The sequence below is a fragment of the Miniopterus natalensis genome, chromosome 1, assembly GCF_054644295.1.
Source record: "Miniopterus natalensis isolate mMinNat1 chromosome 1, mMinNat1.hap1, whole genome shotgun sequence".
Classification (NCBI taxonomy): domain Eukaryota; kingdom Metazoa; phylum Chordata; class Mammalia; order Chiroptera; family Miniopteridae; genus Miniopterus; species Miniopterus natalensis.
The window spans coordinates 37,701,022-37,722,300 of record NC_142081.1 but is presented as its reverse complement, the minus strand read 5'-3'; the positions used below and the strand labels follow the sequence as shown (position 1 = coordinate 37,722,300).

Sequence of the window (21,279 nt, the reverse complement as noted above, 5' to 3'; positions counted from 1 at the left end):
GTAAAACTACGTCTGGGTGGCACCCAGATGGCAGGATATCCCTGTGGAGTGGAGTCCATCTTCCCGATGACTGGCCATCACGAGGACCACTGGTAAGCCCGCTGTCAGGGCACGGGCATTTCCACACCCTGGGTATTTCCAGGGTGAGAGGGAACCCGTGATACTGTGGTACTCGGACCACAGGACAACGACCCAGGACAGCCCAGAGACTAGCAGGGACACCTCTAACGCTCGGCTGGGAATTTATCTGTCTCTGTATATGGAAAACCAGTCCACAGTGTTTCGAGATACCCCTTTGAGTGAATCTTGACCAGGTCCCTCAAGCTTCTTTTGCAACATAGCCTGGCCCCACTATAAAGTGGGCAATAGAGAGGTCTGGCCAGTTAATGGCACCATGAAGTTTAATACTATCCTCAGTTAGACCTGTTTTGCCATTTCCAAGGGAAGTGGAAGGAGGATGAGGCCTCCTTACATCAATGTCTTTTCCATATATGCAAGCTCTTAGAAACGACCCTCGGCTACCTGTAAAAACACACCCGGATGGAAAGAAACATTCCAAAGAAAGGATGAATGAATTCGTTAGTCCTTTGCCAACATTTGCCAATCCTTGAGGAATTAAAAATGACTGTCCTTGTTTTACAAATAAAGTCTTTACAGGGCCAGAGGTGTGGCTCCAGAATATCAAAGTCCACTAAATCCTTTTACCTTCCCAATGCACACCCCCCCCCCTTCCCTCAAAATGCTTATAGATGATTGGCTTTATGAAACCAAAGTCCTAGGACCTTTGAAACGCAAACACCTGGTCAAAAGCTCTTATCTAGGTCATCTTTTAAAATGCAAGTTTCTGGGAAGTAACCCTTAATGAAGGGAAAAAGTCTTAGCCATTGAAGTAAATCAATGTAATTTATTTCAACTGTGTATTCCTTTTTAAATTTGTGAATTTTTAATTAAAGTTTTTGAATATCTAGATATTTTGAAATAACATGAAACACTGAATCACTGATTGCTAGACAAGTCTTGGGTTCATCTGCTTTTGGCTTTTTATTGGGGAAAGCCTACAAAGTGGATTTGGCGATGTTGATGTAATTAATGTCTTGTGCTTTGTTGAAGGTGTTTCTTAAAACTGAGGGTGTGTTTAAAATGTCATAAAAGTCAATCTAAAGAATGCTAATTGTTAACTTTATAGTGGTCACTAAAAATCAAAAGTTTTTAAGAGTTAAGAATTTTAATTAATTAGAAAAAAATTATATGGTTTTGGTAATAGAAGGTACAAGATATGGAAAGATATTTTAAAGGAAAAAGAAAGTGAGTTCTAAAGCTGGTTATTTCTCAATAGGTAAAAAAGATTTGTGAAAGTTATAGAAGTTTGTAAAAGAGAAATGTTAAAAGGAAACTGTGTAAGTGAGACAGGCCAGTGAGCCAGGACAAGCAGAATAGGAAAACAGAGACATAGTACCAAGGTTGCTGAACCCAAGCCCGGTCTGACCCCACTGGACTAACACCCAGTGCTGTTCCCACCACCTATAACAACTGGATAGATTAAATCTCATGACCCTATATCCCAAGGAACTGTGTCACTTTTTAAATTACATTATAAATGCATCAGTAAATGTATTAAATACTTTTTGAAATGGGTGGGACATTGATAGTAACTTGCAAATATTTTAATTGGTACCTCGTTTACATAAAACCTATATATTTCTGAAAATATGTAAGTATATAAAGTTTTAAAATCAAAATCTACTTCAAGTACGCTAGGAAGTTGGCTCTTTAAAAGGATCCTATGGCTAAACATTTTTTGAAGAAAAGGATCCTTTTTTAAAACAAACACCACTTCTCTGCAATTTCTATTTTGTGTAAATTTATAAGTCAAATACAATGTTATGTTTATTTAAAGTGAAAAACATGCCCCGGCCAGTGTGGCTCAGCTGGCTGGTGTCACCCTGTGTACTGAAAGGCTGCTGGTTTGATTCCTGGTCAGCGCACATGGCGGGGTTGCAGGCTCGATCCCCACTAGGGGGCGCGCAGGAGGCAGCCAACTTGTTTCCTCTCACATAGATGTTTCTCTCCACCCCCCCCAAAAAAAATCAATAAAAAAATTCTCTAAAGTGAAAAACACAGATGTTTGTACTATAATAGAATATAACCCATTTTAAAAACTGAAAATATTTATACTTTTCAAAGGGGAAGAATTCTAAAAGGAACACTTTTCAGTCTGTGGGTTGCTCAATGACTACAGCTGCTGTGTGCTTCCTGGTCAGCTGGAAGCCATGATTTTACCTTCAAGAGCCCCAGGGCAGGATAAGAGATGTTTGGAAATTTTAATTCAAGTGGTTCCTGTTTAAAAAAAAGAAAAGGGAGGTTTTATTTACAGCATGCATTCAAATATGAGGTTATTTCAGATTGCATTTCTTTTGAGTGAGAGAAGCACCTTCCTGGCCTCCTCCACTCTCCACCCACCAAACCTGTCACCTGCCACAACCTCCCTATGCCTATTTCACAAGCTCTTTCTCTCCTCTCCCCACCTCCAAACTGCTTTCCAAATTTTCTTCCTAACCACTCCTTTCACTTCCTGAAGAACTGATACAGGTAGCAAATTATGAGGAAACAAGACTAGTGAAAGAAAAAAAAAAACTGTCGAGCAACTGTTATTTCCTTTTTTTCGGCCTTAATCTATATAACTTGCTTTGCCTCAGAATAATTTTTCACACTGATTTTGGCTTTTATATAAAGGGGCCCAATTATTGCATTTATTGACATTCACAAAAATGGAGCTTCAAAATAGATTTTTTTGTTACCCAGGTGAACAGATGTTTCTTGGTTTTCTGAAATAAACACTGTTGTCTCCTCCTGCAAGAGCCTGCTGTTTCCCTAACCGCCCTGCTGTTTAAAGTGTCTCCCAAGCAGATATTCATCAAACTCTGGCCACATAAGACTATTTTACTCCAGTCACATGCTGGAGTCAGTGAGAAATAACAAACAGGATAAAGTGGGAGGAATGCCCAATGTCAGACAGATGGACAGGCCAGTTAGAGAGATATACTATTGACAAAGAGGCTAACCAGAGAGGGGAGCTGAGAAAGTAAGAGCCAGCAAGCCGCGTAAAACAGATGACAGCTGTGCCGAGTGTACAAAGGTGGCAGCGGGGGGCAGGAGGCTGGAGCGCTGGCCAGGCTCGGGAAGGAAACGCGACCCCTGTGCGGCCAGCACTGTTACTCTGGAGAGGGAACCGGCCAACAGCCACCAGTTCCCAAGTGTGCACTTATCAATCACTGATAAGAGTAAGAGACAAGAGCCTCGGTTTTGGAATTCCCTATGATATACAGGGAGAAAAAAACTTAAAGCAGAAAACATGTGATACCTGACTATTCAGTCAGGAGCACTGACCTCTTTCCTTAGATTGTTTAAAAAAAAAAAAAAAAAAGTAGAAAGGACAGCCCTAGAGGCCTGGCTCAGTGGTTGGAGCATCGGCCTGGGGACTGAGGGGTCCAGGGTTCAATTCCGGCCAGGGGCATGTGCCTCGGTTGCAGGCTTAACCCTCGGCCCCGGTCTGGGCCTGCTGTGGGGGGCAACCAATTGGTGTGTCTTTCTCTCTCTCTCTCTCTTCCGCTCTCTCTGAAAAGCAATGGAAAAAATATCCTCGGGGGAGGATTAAAAAAAATACAAATAGCATCCGACACAACAATAGCCACCCGGTGTGAACCAATCAAAATTACACCTATTTTTTTGGTCAGATTGGCAAAAAATATGTATTTTTTGATGTGCTGCAGAATTTTAGTAATTAGCTTATGTGTGTTATGAGATGAAAAAGGTTGAAAATCGCTGGCTTAAGTATTTCTCTTGCTCTTTCTGTGTGTTGAACCTGAGCACGGCTGGGGATTGATCTGCCACCGCTGCCACCGAGCTCTGCTGTCTCAGCAACACGCCTGCGATGAGGCCGGCTGGCTGGACAGTGCGCCCATCCTGCCTGCTGAGCCAGTTTTCCCGGGCCCAGAAGCAAGCAGGTCCCTCTCCAGCAGGGTTACTGACCGGCAGAGGGACTCAGGCACAGCTGTTAAAGCAGCACATCCCCTCTGCTGCGTCTTCCTGTGTTTCTGTCAACAGGAAATCCCCTGCAGGACAACCTCTGGGAATCCATGGGAAGCCTTTTACATTTATAAAACCTGGGTTGTTTCTGAGGCCTCACGGGTAGACCAGGGAACAGGAAATCCCTAAGGGATATTTAGTGTGGAACTGGGAATGTCCAGGTCACTAGGGAGCCACTTGGGTCACCTCCCATATGCCAGGTGTCATTCCTGCCTCTGTCCCAGTGTGCTCCCAGCATGACCCACTTTTCCTCTTGCTAGTGGCTGCAGGAGTGGGGAGAGGATGCCTTCACTGTGAGATAAGCCAAGGGGCTGAGGGAACAGACAGCCCAAATGGAGCCTGATGGAACTTCCATGTGGAAACTGAGCAATGGGAGGGTTAGTTTCCATTTGAAAGTACCTTTCTTAAACAGAAGAAACTCAGGATTTCACAAACCTTAATTGTGCTCTGAAATGTTTTTTATTATTATACAAACTCATAAAAAATATTCAAACTCACAAAGACATAAAAAATATTCAAAAGCCATAAAGAAAGAAAAAATTACCCCACCACAGAGAGATATACACTGTTAATATTTTTGTATATATCCTTGCAGCCATTTATTTCACAAATGTAAAAAGCTTTGCATGATTTTCCAAAGGTTGTCTTATTATTTTATACTTATATATAAATATATGTATTGTGTATTACTTATTAAAATTATGTCAAATTATATATACTGTTTTATAACCATTTTTTTCATTTAGCAATATGTTGTGAACTTATTTTCAGGTGAATACATAAAAATGTATTTTTACTGGCTATGTGTATTTCTATTGTAAGGATATACCATAAGTTATTTAATCCCCTACTGATGGGACACTAAAGGAAATTATTTCTATTAAAGAATGCTATGTCTTTGTCTAATGATTTCATTGGAATAAATTCTTGAAAGTGGACTGAGGCTATGCACATTTTAAATTTTTCATTTTTTTTTTAGAATGAGTGTGTTCCCCACGTTAGCTATAGAGGACAGGAACCAGAGTGAGGCTGGCCATGCAAGTTCATTACTTTTTCCCCCCATGGTCCTGGGAGTAAGAGCATAGTAGAGTAGGGGATTTGGTCAGTGCTGGATTTTCCTGGATAAGTCATTGTCTAAAAGTTGATTGGCTCTGAGCTATCTAGCTTCAACTGCTGAAAATGATGAAAGAAGGTGAGGCTAGGGCAGACACTCAGCATTCCCGTCCATCATGCTTGCTAACCTCTGCTGTCAGCAGCCTCTACATTAGCACTGACGGCCAGGGTCTTGCTAGCCAATCTGCCCCAATTTTTTTTTTTACTCTTAGACTGACTTTCCAGGGTAGACTGGGCCATGGGGCTTGGGCAAGTGAGTAACTGACCAAACTAGCTGGCCTGCAGCTCCCCATGGAAACACAACGATCACCACTTAAACACCCTGGTAACCTCAGCCCTGACATGCAGAATTCTTTCCAAAATGGGTCACTCACCATATCTTCAGGGTCTGGGATTTTCACCCCACTGAAGTACTGATTGGTGCTAAATACTTGCTGGTGCCTAGGAATGAGATCTCCTTTGGAGAAAAAGGAAGGTAAAATGAGCTGGGTGAGCAAGCACTGACCTGTGATTTCCGTCGCTGGTGCTGTGCCTGTCTGCCTACACCTACCGAGGCTGCAGTGCACAGTCCCACTCGGGGAGAGGCCTCCAGGCAGCCTCGACAGCCTGTACTGAGACCCGCAGGGCGCCGAGTGCCAAGCTCTGTTAGGCACGGAGGAGGAGTGCACAGAAACGGAAGGCTCCAAGGCTCCTGCCCCTCAAGGCTCAGAGTGTATTCAAGGACTCCAAACCAAACAACTCAGAAGCACACACACAAATCAAAGAACATCCCCCTTTTTAAACAGCAAAAGTGCAACAACGATAAATCAAAATCATGTTAACTGAATCCTAATGGGTTAAGACAAAAGTGTATTAGCCCAACAGAACAGTGCCTGACACACAGCGAGCACTCAATAAATATTTGAGGAAGGAAGGGAGGGAATAAAAGGGGAAGGAAGGAAGGGAGGAAGGAAGGGAGGAAGAAAAGGAGGGGAACAATGGAAGATGGAGCCAAAAAGAATACATTTCTAAACTGGAACCAACTTTCCTTGTTTCACCAAGTAGCTATCACCTGAAAATCCCATTTTCTCTACTGTTTAGAAGCACTTACGATGTGAAGCAATGAAACAAAAGGAGCATTTCTATATTCTGGGGATTGTGTGAGGCTCATTCTACCCACATTTCAGCCAAATCAGCTGAAATCGCCCTCACATAAAATTCTAAGGATAGTACACTCGAAGAGGAATTTTGTTTAGAGAACACAAGGAGATGCTCAGAAAGGGCATCCCTGAGGCACACCCAGGCCCACTTCCCAGAGCAGAGTGGACAAAACCCCTCCAAACCAGGACCCAGAAATGCTGCTATTGAACTGTGCTGGAGTTCCTACCCCAGGGTGTCAAGTTGTCTAATTTTACCAATTTGGTTTGGAACTTTACCTCTCACTCAAATCCAAAAGCTGCTGTCCAACCGCTATTTTGGATGAGCAGCCAAAATATACTCTGTAATGCCTTGCCTGAGACCTCAGAGAGCTTCCTTCATCATGATCTCAGTGCCTGGACCTTAATAACCGTCTTCCATCAGAGCTTGGGTGGGGGTGGGGAGTGGCATGGAGAGGGTGTCCTAAAATCACCAGGGGAAGCAGAGCACAGGAAGGCTGAGTGCCCCTGGCAGGGCTCCCAGGTCCCTTACACGTCCTCAACGAAAGCCACCAGTAAATATTTACTGCCTACTCTGTGTAGACGTTGATGGACAGAATGAAATAAAAGACGTGATCTCACCCTCAGGCAGCTTACAGCACATTTGGGGAGGTAAAAGGACAGGACATGATGGCAGGTGCTACAAGAGGGTAGGAGAGGACAAGTGGCCTTTAAATTGGGACACTCGGGGAGCCGTAGCTAAACTCCCTGACTTTTGAAGAGGACAATCACTGCCTCCAGGTCTTTTCACCCGCCCCTCTCCTGCCCTCTCTCCTCCTCCCCTTGCCTCCTCCACCCCAAGAGTAGAAAGAACGGAAGGGGGCTGGGGTGGGAAAGCAAGGCGAGAAGAGTCACATTAGAAGAATGACTTTCTTCCTGACACACAGAAGGCTGAGAACCTTTCTCTATAGCATCAGAATAATCCACACCAGCCTGGCAGGCTGGAGTCCCAGACAACCCATGAATGAACTGCCCCATCGTCCTAAAGGAAATGAAACCCACCAGCATTCCGTAAACTGCTAGGCCCTTAGAGAAATCTATGTTGTTATTGTTGCTATGATCACTGTTCAGAGTTTAACTTGATCCAAACTATGCGAAGAGAGAACCGTGTCTTTTTGGACAATTAGTACATACTCAAAATTGTGGATTCTTTCCATTAAAACAAATGTGGATACATTTAATGGAGTCATTTAAATGAGACGTTGAGAGTGTCCCTCCTTCGTAACAGTAAAGGGCGTTAGGTGAGACTAGGAACTTGGCTCTACCCTGCACTGCTTGGGTAAATCTACCCAGCTTCCCAAAAGGTGGGACAGAGGCACCACTTACCTAAGGTTTTCCTGATCAGATAGAGCTGATCCACGTCTGATTTTCCTGGCCACAGAGGCAGCCCTGATAGCAGCTCAGCAAAGACACAGCCAATTGCCCAAACATCTACTGGGGGGCCATACTGCGTGTCCCCGACCAACAGCTCTGGGGAGCGGTACCACCTGGTAGCCACGTAGTCGGTGTAGTAGTCACTTGGTCCAGCTGGCCAGGGATGAGACGTGGGAAACAGAGAGAGCAGTCGAAACAAGGACTCAAAACCGCGAGGGGGAAGACCTAAGACATCCAGCTTGTGCCCCATCTTGTGGCTTTTCTAAATCAGTGCTTCTCCATACTACTTGCACATTAAAATCCATTGGAATGCAGAATTTTTAAAATTACTGACGCTTGGGCCCCACCCACGTCTGATTAAACCACAATCCCTGGGCGGGAGAATCAGTATAGTTTTCACAGTTACAGTTCCCCATGTGGTTTAAACCTGCAGCCAAACTTAAAAACCACTCTTCTAAAATATTACTTTTCAGAAGTACTGTTTTAGCAAAAAATGGTAGAAACCAGGAGGGTAACATACTTTTTAATAACCTCTTCGCTGTGGTATAATTTACATATAGCAAACATTTTAAACCACTGTATGTATCGACATGTTTTCAGTAATTACATCTTTGTAATTTATAGCAAGCTTAGGCCCTAAACATCCAGGAACTAGCTTTCCATAGCATTTAGATCCTTTATTATATAAAGAATCTTTTCATCTTTCATACTTAAGAGAAACTTCATACTCACTCAAAAGCCGAGCAAATCCGAAGTCACAAAGCTTAATCACTGAATGTTTTGTGATGAGGATGTTTTCTGGCTTCACGTCTCTATGTATGCACTAGTCACAAAAATCGAACCAAAACAGATCATTAAAGAGCAATTATAATATGTGGGATAAATAGGACACACAAATAACTAGTAAATAATTGAGAAATTATTTGAATCTCTCACTGGCCTTTTGGATAATAGGCTGCAAAATACCCAAATTTGCAAAACAGCAGCATGAAATAAATCTAATACATTACCTATCATGGCCTGAGTCATTCCAAATTCCTGAAGGGCCCCAAAGGCCCAACAAGGATACCCAGGTAAATTTAAATTTTAGTTAAAAAATTATTTAAAAAAAAAATTGTTTAGTATGTCTCATGTAGTGTTGGGCATGTATTTAACCTGGCAACCCCAGATGAAAGGGAAATGTCAAAAGGCTCTGGACGAGGCCTCCACCACCATGGCTGGAGCTGCAAGTTGGTGCCTAAGCAGGATTCACAATTCAGTTGTTTAACAACAGAACACAGTCGCCTGGTAAACAGGACAAGCCCTGGGCCTGCTGAGATAAGCTGGGGAAGAGAAGGGCGGGAACCGAGTTGCTGAGAGACCTCCCTTCCAGCTCTGACATTTGTCCTGACGAGATAAACAAGAGCAGGCTGCACTCACCCTCTGGAGAGTGTCGCTAGATGTCAGCTCCGTCCCACACACAAGTGTTCTTAGAGCTGCATCCCCGCCACAGTTTAGACTCAGATCACCTGTGGTTCCCAAACCACAGCTGTGTGGTTCCCAAACATTCTTCTAACAGGGAGATGTTAGAAGAATGTTTAAGAATCTTCACATGATTTTCTTATTAAATAATTTTCTTGGCAAAGAACAAATCAACAACCTGATTAACAATTACATAAAAACAGCTGGGTTAAAATACTTCTCAGGGTTCCTAATAACTTTCCCCTCTTCCAAGCCTTTTCCTCTCTGGGGAAGAATGCTGGATCCTTCTGCAATGAGAGACCCCCTCTGGCTCGCAGCTGAAACCCTGGGGCATTCTTGACTTTCTAGAATTTGGAAAGAGGGCCCTGCCTAGTACTCACTCCAAAAGACCTTTGGGGTGAGAGGTCAGTGTCAGTGTTTCCCCAAAGGGGTATTCATTACTCCGGAAAAAATCTCAGGAGACAATTTCTGAATTATTTTATTACAATCTATCTGGTTCTCAGCAATTAATGGCCCTGAGATCTCTCCCCTCTTTTACCACTGGCTTCACATGTTACTATAAATGGGTAAGACCGTGGATATCATGGTGACAAATGGTCAGCAGTACTTGTAAGCAAGAATGTGCTCCTACTCTGTTCTGGGAATTCTTTACAAGTTTCTACACCCTCCCCCATCAGCACATGTGGCCAAACAGAGTGGTCAGGGGCTCTCCAGGGAGCTGTGGTATGCATTTGTCTTCAGTGTCTCTGATTTTCCTCACAAGGGCCTGTATGTAGTTTCTCTTGTTCCCCTATCCTGAGACTTACTCTCAGGAAGGCACTAACCCTCACTCCCAGAAAAGAGCAATATAAGGCGTCCATGCTCCCTGCTCTGCATGCATTCTGACAAGGACTGTAGCCTTCAGTGAGGTGGAGACTCAGTGGAAGAAGTGCTGACTACTGTCATATTTCCTGCTTCTGGGAAGGCAAAGTCGGGAAAAATCATGTAGGACAGCTTAAAAACGAGGATTCAGTCCCACCAGCTAAACTGACCCTGGCGGCCGGTAGATGGACATATTGCAGTCAGACTGCCCTTGTGGCCAAAATGAAGCTCTAATACCGGAATCTGGCTTCTGTGTGCAGGGAGTGGGCAGTGTTGTGTTCAAGGGGGCAGCAGGGTTCTCAGCATCTGTGAAGTCACACCAGCTGGGGCCACTGCCTCTGCCAGGCCTTGCTGTGGCCGGGAGTGTCACAGGCTTCCACTGGCACTCGTATCTCAGCAAAGCAGATGCTACCATTTGGGCGTCCTGCTTGGCACTCCACCTACTGCCACTGAACAGGCATGAGTCACATGGGGTTCCCCTCCCCAATTTCAGAGCCTTTGGAGGGTAGCAGACCTATACAAACTCCAAGTGGATGGGATGCCACCTTAAATCTGCATAGCTTCTGATAAGTATAAAACATAAAAATACATCTTTTATGTGACCTGAACAAGAAAGAATAGTTAGGTTGGCATTTTTAACTTCTACTTACCCCAGCCAGGCTTAAGAAGATTTGGATAAAAAATTATACCCACAAAAGCATGATATAAACTTTGAACAAAGGCTCCACCTCAGGTCAAGGGCAGCCTCCTGATTTTTTTTTAACGGAGATCATAAGACTTACATTGCGTTTATGGCAAAAATTTACAGCTTGCAGTGTCTGCCAAGTTATGCTCTTCACGAGATGTTCTGGTACCCTAGTGAAAGTAAAGAAGCAACACAAACACATTCTTTAGTGTAGCCATGGAATTCAGCTCAAAAAATAAAAATAAAAAAGTAAACTAAGACAGACTTTCATAGTGGAAAATCCTCGGTGGCACGTAGAGTCATCTAACTCATTGAGATGGCATTCCACAGGTCCAAAAGAACATGTGACCCGCACACTGCTGAGCTCAAGGGACAGCAAGCTCACAACAATACAATCATCTGCTTCTACAGGGAGGGACCGTGAGGGCCCACTGGGACTTCACCGACCTTAATATCTGTGACACCCCTGGGAACCTGCCTGCTAGCTTGAGCTCCATTTCTATAAGAAGTTTTTTGTTGCTGGAAAGTTAGTTAATATACAGCATAAAATATGTTGTTTGTTTTTTCAAGTTGCCCCAAACTAATGGCCTTGCAGCAGAACTTATCGTCTATGTGTGGTTTCTCCAGGCTCCCTAGGCAGAATTTTTTTTTTTAAGGTAATGAAGATTTTGCTGAAGACAGGGAAGAGGTTTACATTGTACATCATGTAACAAAAGTTAACAACAATTAAAAACTCACATAGACAGCTTGGTTCTTTCCCCACTGCTCCCCCCGGTAGCTGACTGCATCCCCCCCTCATCTTTCCGCATCTAAACTTGATGTCACATTCCCAGCACTTCTTCCCTGACTTTAAACTTATAATTGGGCAGCCAGTAGTCCCAGCAGCTCCTCTGTGCAAATCAGAATAAAGCACCTCCTGGGGGAGAATTTGTTTTCATTCGGCAGTGAGTGAAATGGGCTACAGAAAGTGTATGTTTATTTTCAGAGGCCCCCATCCCCAGCTGGACCTAGTGTTCTTGCGAATCAAACATTAAACAACGTTGTTGTGCTCCTCGGGCAGAAGGAAGAACCAAGCTGGGGAGGAAACTCTTGAATAGTTGTGTTGCGGTGACCAAAAAAAGGGCACTTCCAGCCTCTGCGAGGAGCTGCAAGGTCACTGTTGTCACAGAGCAGATGTTTAGGAAATCCTTTCGGGCAGATAAGAGGATGCTTCGACAGTGGGACGTGGAAGAGGCCACGTCCAGGAAGACTAGTGGGGACATTCCACACCAGAACTATGTCCCTGGGCTTCAAGCAGCTTCTCTCCAGTTTCTCTTCCTTATTCTAGGGGCACAGGTGCTAGAAAAATGCCCCTGTCTAGAAAAATACAACTAAGAAGGGAACATTTCAGGGGAAAAGCTTTCCTTCAGCCTCCAATTTTTGGCCAGAAAAATGGATATATTTTGATTATTTATTGAATTAACTATTAATAGAAGGTTATCAATCCCAGGCAACTTTAGTCTCTAAGAATGTTTCCCGAAAGAAATTATTTAAAAGGAGCATTTACAACTAAGTTATAATAGCATATCATTAATGTTCCTCTAAGGCTGAGGAACATTACACAATTCCCAAGTGTGAAAGCTCTGTACAATCTACCTCGTGTTGTTCTGGGTTCGCTACTCATTTCACTTTTTTAGTACTCCATTTCTTTTCTTGTCTTTTTTTTTTTTTTTAAATATATCTTTATTGATTTCAGAGAGAGGAAGGGAGAAGGAGAGAGAGAGAGAGAAACATCAATGATGAGAGAGTCATTGATTGGCTGCAGCCCGCAACCCGGGCATGTGCCCTGACCAGGAATCGAACCCCGATCTCTTGGATCTTAGGTCGATGCTCAACCGCTGAGCCACGCCCGGCTGGGCTCTTTTCTTTTTTTTAGTTGATTTTTTTAGAGAGAGAGGAAAGGAGATGGAGAGAGAGAGAAACATCAATGTGAGAGAGAAACATCGATCGGTTGCCTCCCATATGTGCCCTGCCTAGGACTCAAACCTGCAACTTTTGGTGTATGGGACTGTGCTCCAACCAACTGAGCCGCCCGGCCGGGGCAATCCCTAAGGTTCTTGTTAGCTGCTGATGACAGGAGCCAGGTTTTTCACTGCCTGAGAGGGGAGTAGCAAACATGGAAAGGGAGGAAAGTGGGATCTATTCTGTGGTGCTGGACTGGAACTGGAGGCACACACATGCACAGAGGTGCTGCGCTGGAAGGGCTGCTGTTTCACACAGTGTTCCAGGGAGCTTCTCTCCGTCACTGCATCAGCCACAGCGGTTCAGTGATGGGACCAGACTTAGGCTATGTTTTAAAAATGGTCTTCAGGATTTTCTGGGGGACTGGATGTGAGGAAAGGAGAGAAAACAGGGAGCCCGGCCAGGCGTGGCTCAGCGGTTGAGCGTCAACCTAGGATCCAGGCGATTGGGGTTCGATTCCCAATCAGGGCACATGCCCGGGTTGTGGGCTCGATCAATGACTCTCTCATCATTGATGTTTCTATCTCTGTCTCCCTCTCCCTTCCTCTCTCTGAAATCAATAAAAAAGATATATTTTAAAAAAAACAAAAAAAAAAACGGAATGACGAGGGTTAGTGTGAGTAGCTGGTTCGTGATGGGCCTTTCACTTAGGAGAATGCCAGGGGGTGGGGGGGTACCTGGTTCAGGGGAGGGGGGGGATAAAATGAGATGGTTTGGGGACATCCAAGGGAAGGCTCTAAGGAGGCGGCTCTGAATTCAGGAGGAAGGTCCTGCTGGAAGTATAAATTTGGCAAGTACATGCACACCAATGGCACTCAGGACCCTAGGACTAGAGGGGGCCACTTGAGAAGTGAATACAGAAAAAAAGGAGGAGACTGAAGCCCAGAGGCCCTGAAACTTGTAGAGGTCACACAGAGCAGGGGGGACCCAGCAAGAGACGAGAGCTGAACCTCAAGAGAACTAAGGCGACACTCAGGAGAATGGTGTCACTGAAGCCCACTGAAGAGAGTGTTTCGAGGGACTTCTGAATTAAGGCGGTGGAGTGGACAAACCCATCTAATTTCACTCCCTCCCCAAACCTGATTAGAACTACATTGAGAGATTTTTTTTAAGCTTTTATTTGTTAATCCTCACTGGAGGATATTTTTTCCATTGATTTTTATTTTTTAATTTTTATTTACTTTATTTTTTAAATTTTCCATTGATTTTTAGAGCGAGTGGAAGGGTAGGAGGGAGGGGGAGAGAGACAGACCAGTGTGAGAGAGCCACATCGACTGGTTGCCTCCTGCACGTGCCCTGATGGGGGGGATCAAACCTGCAACCCAGGTACGTGCCCTTGTCTGGGAATCAAACCCACGGCCCTTGGGTGCGTGGCATGATGCTCTAACCACTGCGCAACACTGGCCAGGGCATGGAGAGCTTTAGAAAACCCTACATGGTCAGAGAGAACAGAAAAAGAGATAACACCACATTTTGGAATCCAAAAGCAATCAGATGACTGATGACTGAAAACAGATCCTAGAAAGCTGAAAGCTAAGCCCGGAGAGCGGAGTGTGGAGGACCAGCCGGTTTACCCCAGTGAATCCTCAGAAGGCTCAGGAACCAGCGGCTAAGGTCTCCATGGAAGCGGGAGGAAGGAGTGTGGGAAAACCTGTTTGGGAAACAAACCCCCAGACTCCCTCCCCTAGTCGAATCCAGTAGGGGATACTCCTCCCCTCCTTAGTAGAAGGCGACAGTTTTGTTTTCTGGGGGGGACAAAACAGAGGGCACCCGGTACAGTTGAGACCGTGGATACTGCTCCACAAGCAGGGGTTAAGTGACTGTAAACATATGAAGTATGGAATGCGGAGGCTCCCCAGCCCCCTTCCTGCACTAGGTCCCGAGAAAGCTGACAGCCAGATTTTACTCTTTAGGCAAAGTATTGGAAGGCATGCCCTGCCCTGTTTGGCTCAGGGGGTTGGATGTCATCCCATGCACTGAAAGGTCACTGGTTCGATTCCTGGTCAGGGCACATGCCCAGGATTGAGTGCTCGATCCCTGGTAGGAGGCAGACAGTCAATGTTTTTTTTCTCCCTTTCTCTCTCCCTTTCTCTTCCCCTCTCTCTGAAAATTAAAAAAAAAAAAAAAAAATCTTTAAAAAAAGACTTTTTTAGTGGAAGCTCAGGAGGAAAAATCTGAAGATTGGTGCTTCCCCAGCAAATGGCCCAGCCAGATGACCCCATAGTGAAGTCGAGAGCTTCCAAGGGTTCCCTACTGTAAGCCATAGACAAACAAGATTACATTTGCCCAAGAAAGTCTCAAATAAGAAAGAGAAACAAACAAAAAGAAAGCAACTCAAAAGAAACAGAAACTATGGAGAGTGAAGAGAACATTGGAAAAACAACAACATTAATATCCTTAGGGAGGACGGCAACAGGAAAGCTGTTGCATCTGTGGAAGAAGAACAGGCCATTATAAGGAAACAACAGGACCAGAGTCAGACCTCCGAATAACAGAAGGTCCCGGAAAAGAGAAAACAGAGGATAGGAAATCAGTAACAAAACAATTCAAAAAATGTTTTTTCTCAGACAGAAAGGGTCCACCAAGTGCCAGGATAATGGGTGAGAAACAAGGCCCAGGATTTTCACCAAAAACAAACAACATACAAGTCAAGTGTGAAGAGAAAATACGTTTTAAACATGCAAGAGAACGGTCCCAGTCTCTCCCTCCCTCCCTCTCTCTCTCTCTCTCCCCCTCCCTCCTATGCCCTTTCTCGGGAAGGCCCCTGGAGGATGCACTCCAACAAAAAGGCGTAAACTATCAGAGAAGAGGACAGGACGCAGGGAGGCCGGAGGCCTGGCGCCGGATGGCAGCCGCAGGAGCTTCCAGGAGGAGGAGACGGTAAGTGACAGGACAACGGCTGCATCCCGGGCGCAGAAACAGCCCGTCCAGACAGGAACAGCGTGACTCAAGAGCCAGGCACGTCGAGGGTTGTCATCACCGTGCCCTCTGCCTTATACCATCTTAAATAAATAGGAAAATACTTAACAAACAAACTCAGAAGCTTTGGGAGGGCCTGGGTGTCTGGCCAGACCCTTCAGGCTGATGCAGACGTTCTGCAGGCTGCAGCTTATGCTGGCGAGGGAAGGAATTCCCTCCACTCCACAGTGTGTTTCCCAACTGGTGGCAGATGGTGCTCGTGCCGGGCCCTGGGGCCGAGCGAGGCAGGGAAGGGGCCGTTCTCTCTCCCTCTTCCCTGCCTCTAAGAGCCCCCGTTGGGATTCTAGCTCAAAGACAAGCTGTCCCTTCAGAGGAACCATGTAGAAGCTCAACCGCAGGCTGCGAGGAAGTGGAGTTTGAGGTTTTCTCCTGGGCCTGGGTCTCCTCCCCCGTGAGATCAGGCGCGTGAACAAACCAGGTCCCCATCTCCTCCTCCCAGGGAACAGCGCTCCAGGGGCGCGTCCAGCCTGGGCCTCTTGGACTCCCAGGCAGCGGCCGGCCTCCTGGGGCTTGTACTCCTGAAGATGTCAGCTGCCCAGACCTAGACACGCAGGTCTAAGCAGGGTCTGCGAAAACTGACCAAGGACACTCGCTATATTTTCTGTCCCAAACCAAGGCGGGAGGGGCTCAGCAAGGCGGGTCTTCATTGCCTGGGTCGCCACCCTGCTGGGTGGCCTCCCTGGGGCTCTTTAGTCAGCTGGCTCATGGAGCTGCGACTGCTCCTCCGAAGCCCACTGGGCGCCCCTGGGCTCAGCAGGGGCGCTCCTCCCCGGGAGCGTGGAAGGGGACCCACTTCCACTGGTAGGAAGGGTGGAGGGGCGTGCTCCTGAGCCCTCGCCGTGTGCCCTCCTGCCTGCTTTGGGAATTGTTTCACCTCCAGGAACAGGAGGGGATTCCGAGTGACTGACTCCAAGGGGAAATGAGGAGCAGGGGATGGGATATCGTAGAAATGTCTGTAGTCTAGATTTCTGTGTGACTGTGCCATCTTTTTAAAGGATTGGAGATGGATGTACTTGGCCAAAATAAGTAAATAAACCCAGAAAGAGGAAGACAGGAGATCGGGGAAGCGGTAAATCCAACCATAGAGAAATGCAGTGGGATTCCAAGGATGACAGCAAAGGGAAGCCTCAGGAAGACAGCTGGATGACAGGCTTTGAGCACAAGCCAGGCAGAGGGAGAATGGGTTTTCTAAAGACAGGAGGTCGCAAAAAGAAAAAGAAAAAGAAAAAGAAAAAGAAAAAGAAAAAGAAAAAGAAAAAGAAAAAGAAAAAGAAAAAGGAATGAATGGATTATGTGATGTGATTATCCTGTGGGAAAGTATATTGAGAGGCTAATAGAGAGAGTGAGAAAAGTTAGCAATAGGGTTAAAGGATATTAAGCAAATTTAAAAACCATGGCAAATATTAATTTGCAGAAAAAGTACGAAAGGAAACCCTGTACGGTAAGATGCTCAGCCGTAAGTAATATTTACATAGGCATCATAATGGAAACAGTGAATACTGAATTAATAAAATCTTAATGTAACTATTTTGGGGGAGTAGAAAAGGGAAACAGAGTGTAATGGTGTAAGAAAGTTAAATTCTCATCTATCATGAGACGAGAGAGATGAAGAGAGAACACGGACCTCTTCCTGGCATTCTCCATACAGCACCGCTGTTTCCACTACTGCTTTTCTAACACTGTGACATTACAAGAAGCCAAACAACCAAAGCTTCACTTCTACACAAGACTACAAGAAAGTTGGAGAAGAAAGGGCTGGCTAAGCTCCTGTAGAAATAATATGTTCTTAGGAATTTATCCTATAAAACTACTTATGCAAGTGGTTGTTTACTGTAGAAAACTAGAAACAATCTAAATATTTATCAATGGGGGATTGAGTAAAGAAATTATGGTATATTTGTACAATGAAATTCCATACAGCCACTTAAAAAATATAAAAGAAAATATGCATAAATAGGGGGACAGCTCCCAAATACACATAAAAATGCAGAATAGTATGTAGAGTATAATTTTTTTAGATATATATGCATAAAAATAATTAAAATAAAATTTTAAACTAATTATGTTTCTTTCTAGATGTCGCTGTGGTACTTTAAAAATTTTACAACAAACAATGTATCACTTTTAATTAGAAAAAAGAGAGAGCCCGGCCAGCATGGCTCAGCGGTTGAGCATTGACCTATGATCCAGGAGATGGTGGTTCCATTCCCGGTCAAGGCACATGCCAGGGCTGCGGGCTCGATCTCCAGCAGGGGGTGTGCAGGAGGCAGTCAATCAATGACTCTCTCATCATTGATGTTTCTCTCTCTCTCCCCCTCTCTCTGAAATCAATAAAGATGTATTTTTAAAAAAGAGAGAGACTTTTAGGGCTCTATAAAGTTTGGGAATTCTACTGAAGGAGAATGAAAATTTGTAGTGACAACCTTTACCCACCACATGTTCTTTGAACAAACTATACCAGAGACAGAGGAGGAGCTGGTGGTAATAGAATCTGCCCAGGGGAGAATCTGTGAAGTATTGCATCTGGCTGCATTTCTAGAGGAGCAGAAAAATAAGGAGAGAATGCTTAAACTAGTCATTTATGAAACTTTGAGATATGAGAGAGCAATAGTTATATAATAGTAAGTACAAAGCATATTAAAGCCTACAGAAGATAAGGAATGGTAAGATTCTTGTATGAGAGCAAATATGAACAACAGAAACACAGCACTGGAAATTATAATAGATACATATTTGTGTCAGTGCAGCAGGATACCTATTCTATCTTGTGGCATAAATTGGCTTGTTAGTATCAACATGAATCTGAATCTTCTCCAAAATAACTCTAATCATTCTTGTCCTATCCCTTTTTCCTTCTGCTCAAACTGTATGCCAAAAAGAAGTGACTCCCTATTGCTTTCAACCTCCCACTAATCAGTGTTTCCAGGTGACTCAATCTAATGTGATTAATCAAACTCCCTGCAACACCTCCCTTGTACCAACCACAAAGCCACAAGTAACTTATACTTATAAATTTCATTGAAATGTCACTTCTAAGCATCCAAAGAGCAAATATCAACAATACTCAAGGTTTTCTCCCTTGAACACATTTCTCTGTATCAATGACTTTCTGAAGGGAGGTGTCTGTTCTCTTGGCTCTCTGGTTGTGTAAATTAACATGAAAAGCCTATGCCATGGTCACTAACAAACTATAAACCACTTTAATCCCACTTGCCTGGAGGTCATGGTAGATAATATATAACCGCCACTACATGGCCTTGGGCCAGGCTTGAAAGCATTGTTAAAAGAGCCTCAGCCTCCAGCCACTGAGTGTGAGTGTGACTGGGATGGGACCTCATTCCACCATTCTGATCTACAATACACTCTGCATATTGTCCCCAGCCAAAGTTGGGCTCCCAGGAGCAGAGCAAAAGGAGAGATGGAATATCCTTTCCTGCTTAACTTCTCTTAAATCTCCTCATCTTTCAACCCAAAGGCCACCTCCTCCATGAAGTCTTCCTTGACTGACCTGCTTTGAATCGTATCTCTCAGGGCATGCTAATCATTGCACTCTTTCCTTCTGGCCACAGGGATAGTTGCATCACCTGAGCTGAGCCACTTAGAGTCTTCCACTGGACTTTATATGTAGATGCTACCTTCTTCTAGAACTTCCTTTCTTCTAGAATGGCTATATAGGTTGATAAAAGCTTGCAGCCATGCTTTCTATCATATTTTCCCCTTCCTAACTCTTCCCATCCCACACCACACACTCCTCACACACACCCTCCAAAATTCACCTTATAAGGGAGACTCTCCTGCAAAGCAGAATGAAGCCAACACAAAGAAGAGTTGAGCCCAGCCCGTGTGGCTCAGAGGTTGAGCATCGGCCTATGATCCAGGAGAGCGCGGTTCGATTCCTGGTCGGGGCACATGCCCAGGTTTCGGGCTCCATCCCCAGTAGGGGGCATGCAGGAGACAGCCGATCAATGACTCTCATCATTAATGTTTCTCTCTCCCCCTCCCCCGAAATCAATAAAAACACATTTAAAAAAAAAGAAGAGTTGAGAGAGCGAACAGCCACCACCTATGGCACGCTACCTTAAGACATCTAGCTGAGGAGTGGGTGGGAGCCAAAATCCAGCCTGCATTCTGCTCGCCCTGGCAAGGGCTACCCTCAACCAGAGGACCCCCCCCCCCCAAGCCTTCTTCTAATGCACACGGAAGAGTTGCATATGCTAGAGGGATGTGATAAGATCAGCGAAGCCTTTAAAGTCACCCACAGTCCTTCCTAGTCACAGCCACCAACACATGCCTTTTTGACCTGCACTTGCTTCCGCTGGGTTTTTGTCACTTATAACCAAAGAAGCCCTGATGAAGACAGCAGAAGGGACATCCGGACTGCTTTGGATGCGGCGACACGTTCTTTAGCCATCAACTTCCCAGCAGCCATTGTCTTTGGAATCTTCCTTTCAATCTCCACGTCCTCACACTTCCCTGGTCAGGCAGAGAATAACTAATATCCTTCCTTTTCTTTCTTAGAGACTCGGGCAGCTTCTTGGGTAGTGCAGAGGTAATGCCCTAAAGAGATCAAGTCAGACCTAATAATGCTGCGGTTGCTCTCTCCACGAAAATGATTCCACGTGGCCCCTCTCCTAACACTTTCGGTAACTCCTCCGTCGGCCCAGCAGCGGAGCACGCTGTCCAGACCCTGGCTCCTCTCGCCTCACCTGACAAGGGTCGCTGCTAACGTCCCCGCACAGTCCCGGTGCGCGTGCTGGGTTTTGTTTGGGGGATGCTCACTCACCCTCTCCGGTGTCTGTCCAACTCATGCAGAACCGTGTGGTCGCAGTACTCAAAGACCAGGTGCAGCCTCCGCTTCCTCCGGAAAGCTTCGATCAGGTTGACGAGGTTGGGATGCTTGAGTTGCTGAAAACAGGAAAAACAAGGCTTTAAATGTGAGTCAGGAAAGAGCTCTCTCTAGTTGTGATCAAATAAAAAGAAAGCTGTTTGTCCTTTCGGACGCTTCTGTCTTGGCTGAAGTGGCCTGTAAATGGTATTATCTTGCTTCTCTTCATGGGCTGTTTTGTTAGCAGCTTGTAAGTGAAATGTGATTAACCCAGGTGGTTGGTGAAGGCAGAGAGAGATAAGAAAGGAGAGTGAAAGGGAGGGGGGAATTTTTAGTAAATACAAACTCACCCTTTACGGCTCGGATGAAATGTCCCTTCCTAAGGAGGTGTCCCCTGACCTCCCCCGTCTGGCTTGTAGCTCCCCTGAAGCATGTAGTAATTACAAAGTGAGAATGTCTCAGTTGATTGTTTAATGTCCTCTGCTATCAATACATAGAATGTAAGGACCATCTCAGGGTCTGTGTTCTCTTGTTTACTCAGAATAAAGTTGTTGTACCCCCCGGAATGGGGCCTTGATAATTATTTGTGAATGAATAAGCATATCGTGATTCCTAAGTTGATGAAACATTTTAAAACAGGAAACGCGGAAGACTCTTCAACCTGATGTGCCAGAAGGTATGAATCTAGAACATGGACCTGGGCAGAGGCAAGACAGATG

At 45.0% G+C, this 21,279-nt stretch overlaps 1 protein-coding gene across 1 annotated transcript in view; it reads right to left on the bottom strand.

Moving 5' to 3' along the window:
* CDKL1 (cyclin dependent kinase like 1) overlaps positions 1-21,279 on the bottom strand; it is a 50,097-nt gene that overhangs the window by 6,443 nt on the left and 22,375 nt on the right. Inside the window, exons 3-8 of the mRNA XM_087820568.1 lie at positions 20,519-20,640; positions 10,853-10,925; positions 8,481-8,571; positions 7,701-7,901; positions 5,574-5,656; positions 2,281-2,337 (exon numbers count right to left, since the gene is read on the bottom strand). Of these exons, the coding sequence (XP_087676694.1) occupies positions 2,281-2,337; positions 5,574-5,656; positions 7,701-7,901; positions 8,481-8,571; positions 10,853-10,925; positions 20,519-20,640 (627 nt within the window). The remainder of the gene's footprint in view (positions 1-2,280; positions 2,338-5,573; positions 5,657-7,700; positions 7,902-8,480; positions 8,572-10,852; positions 10,926-20,518; positions 20,641-21,279) is intronic.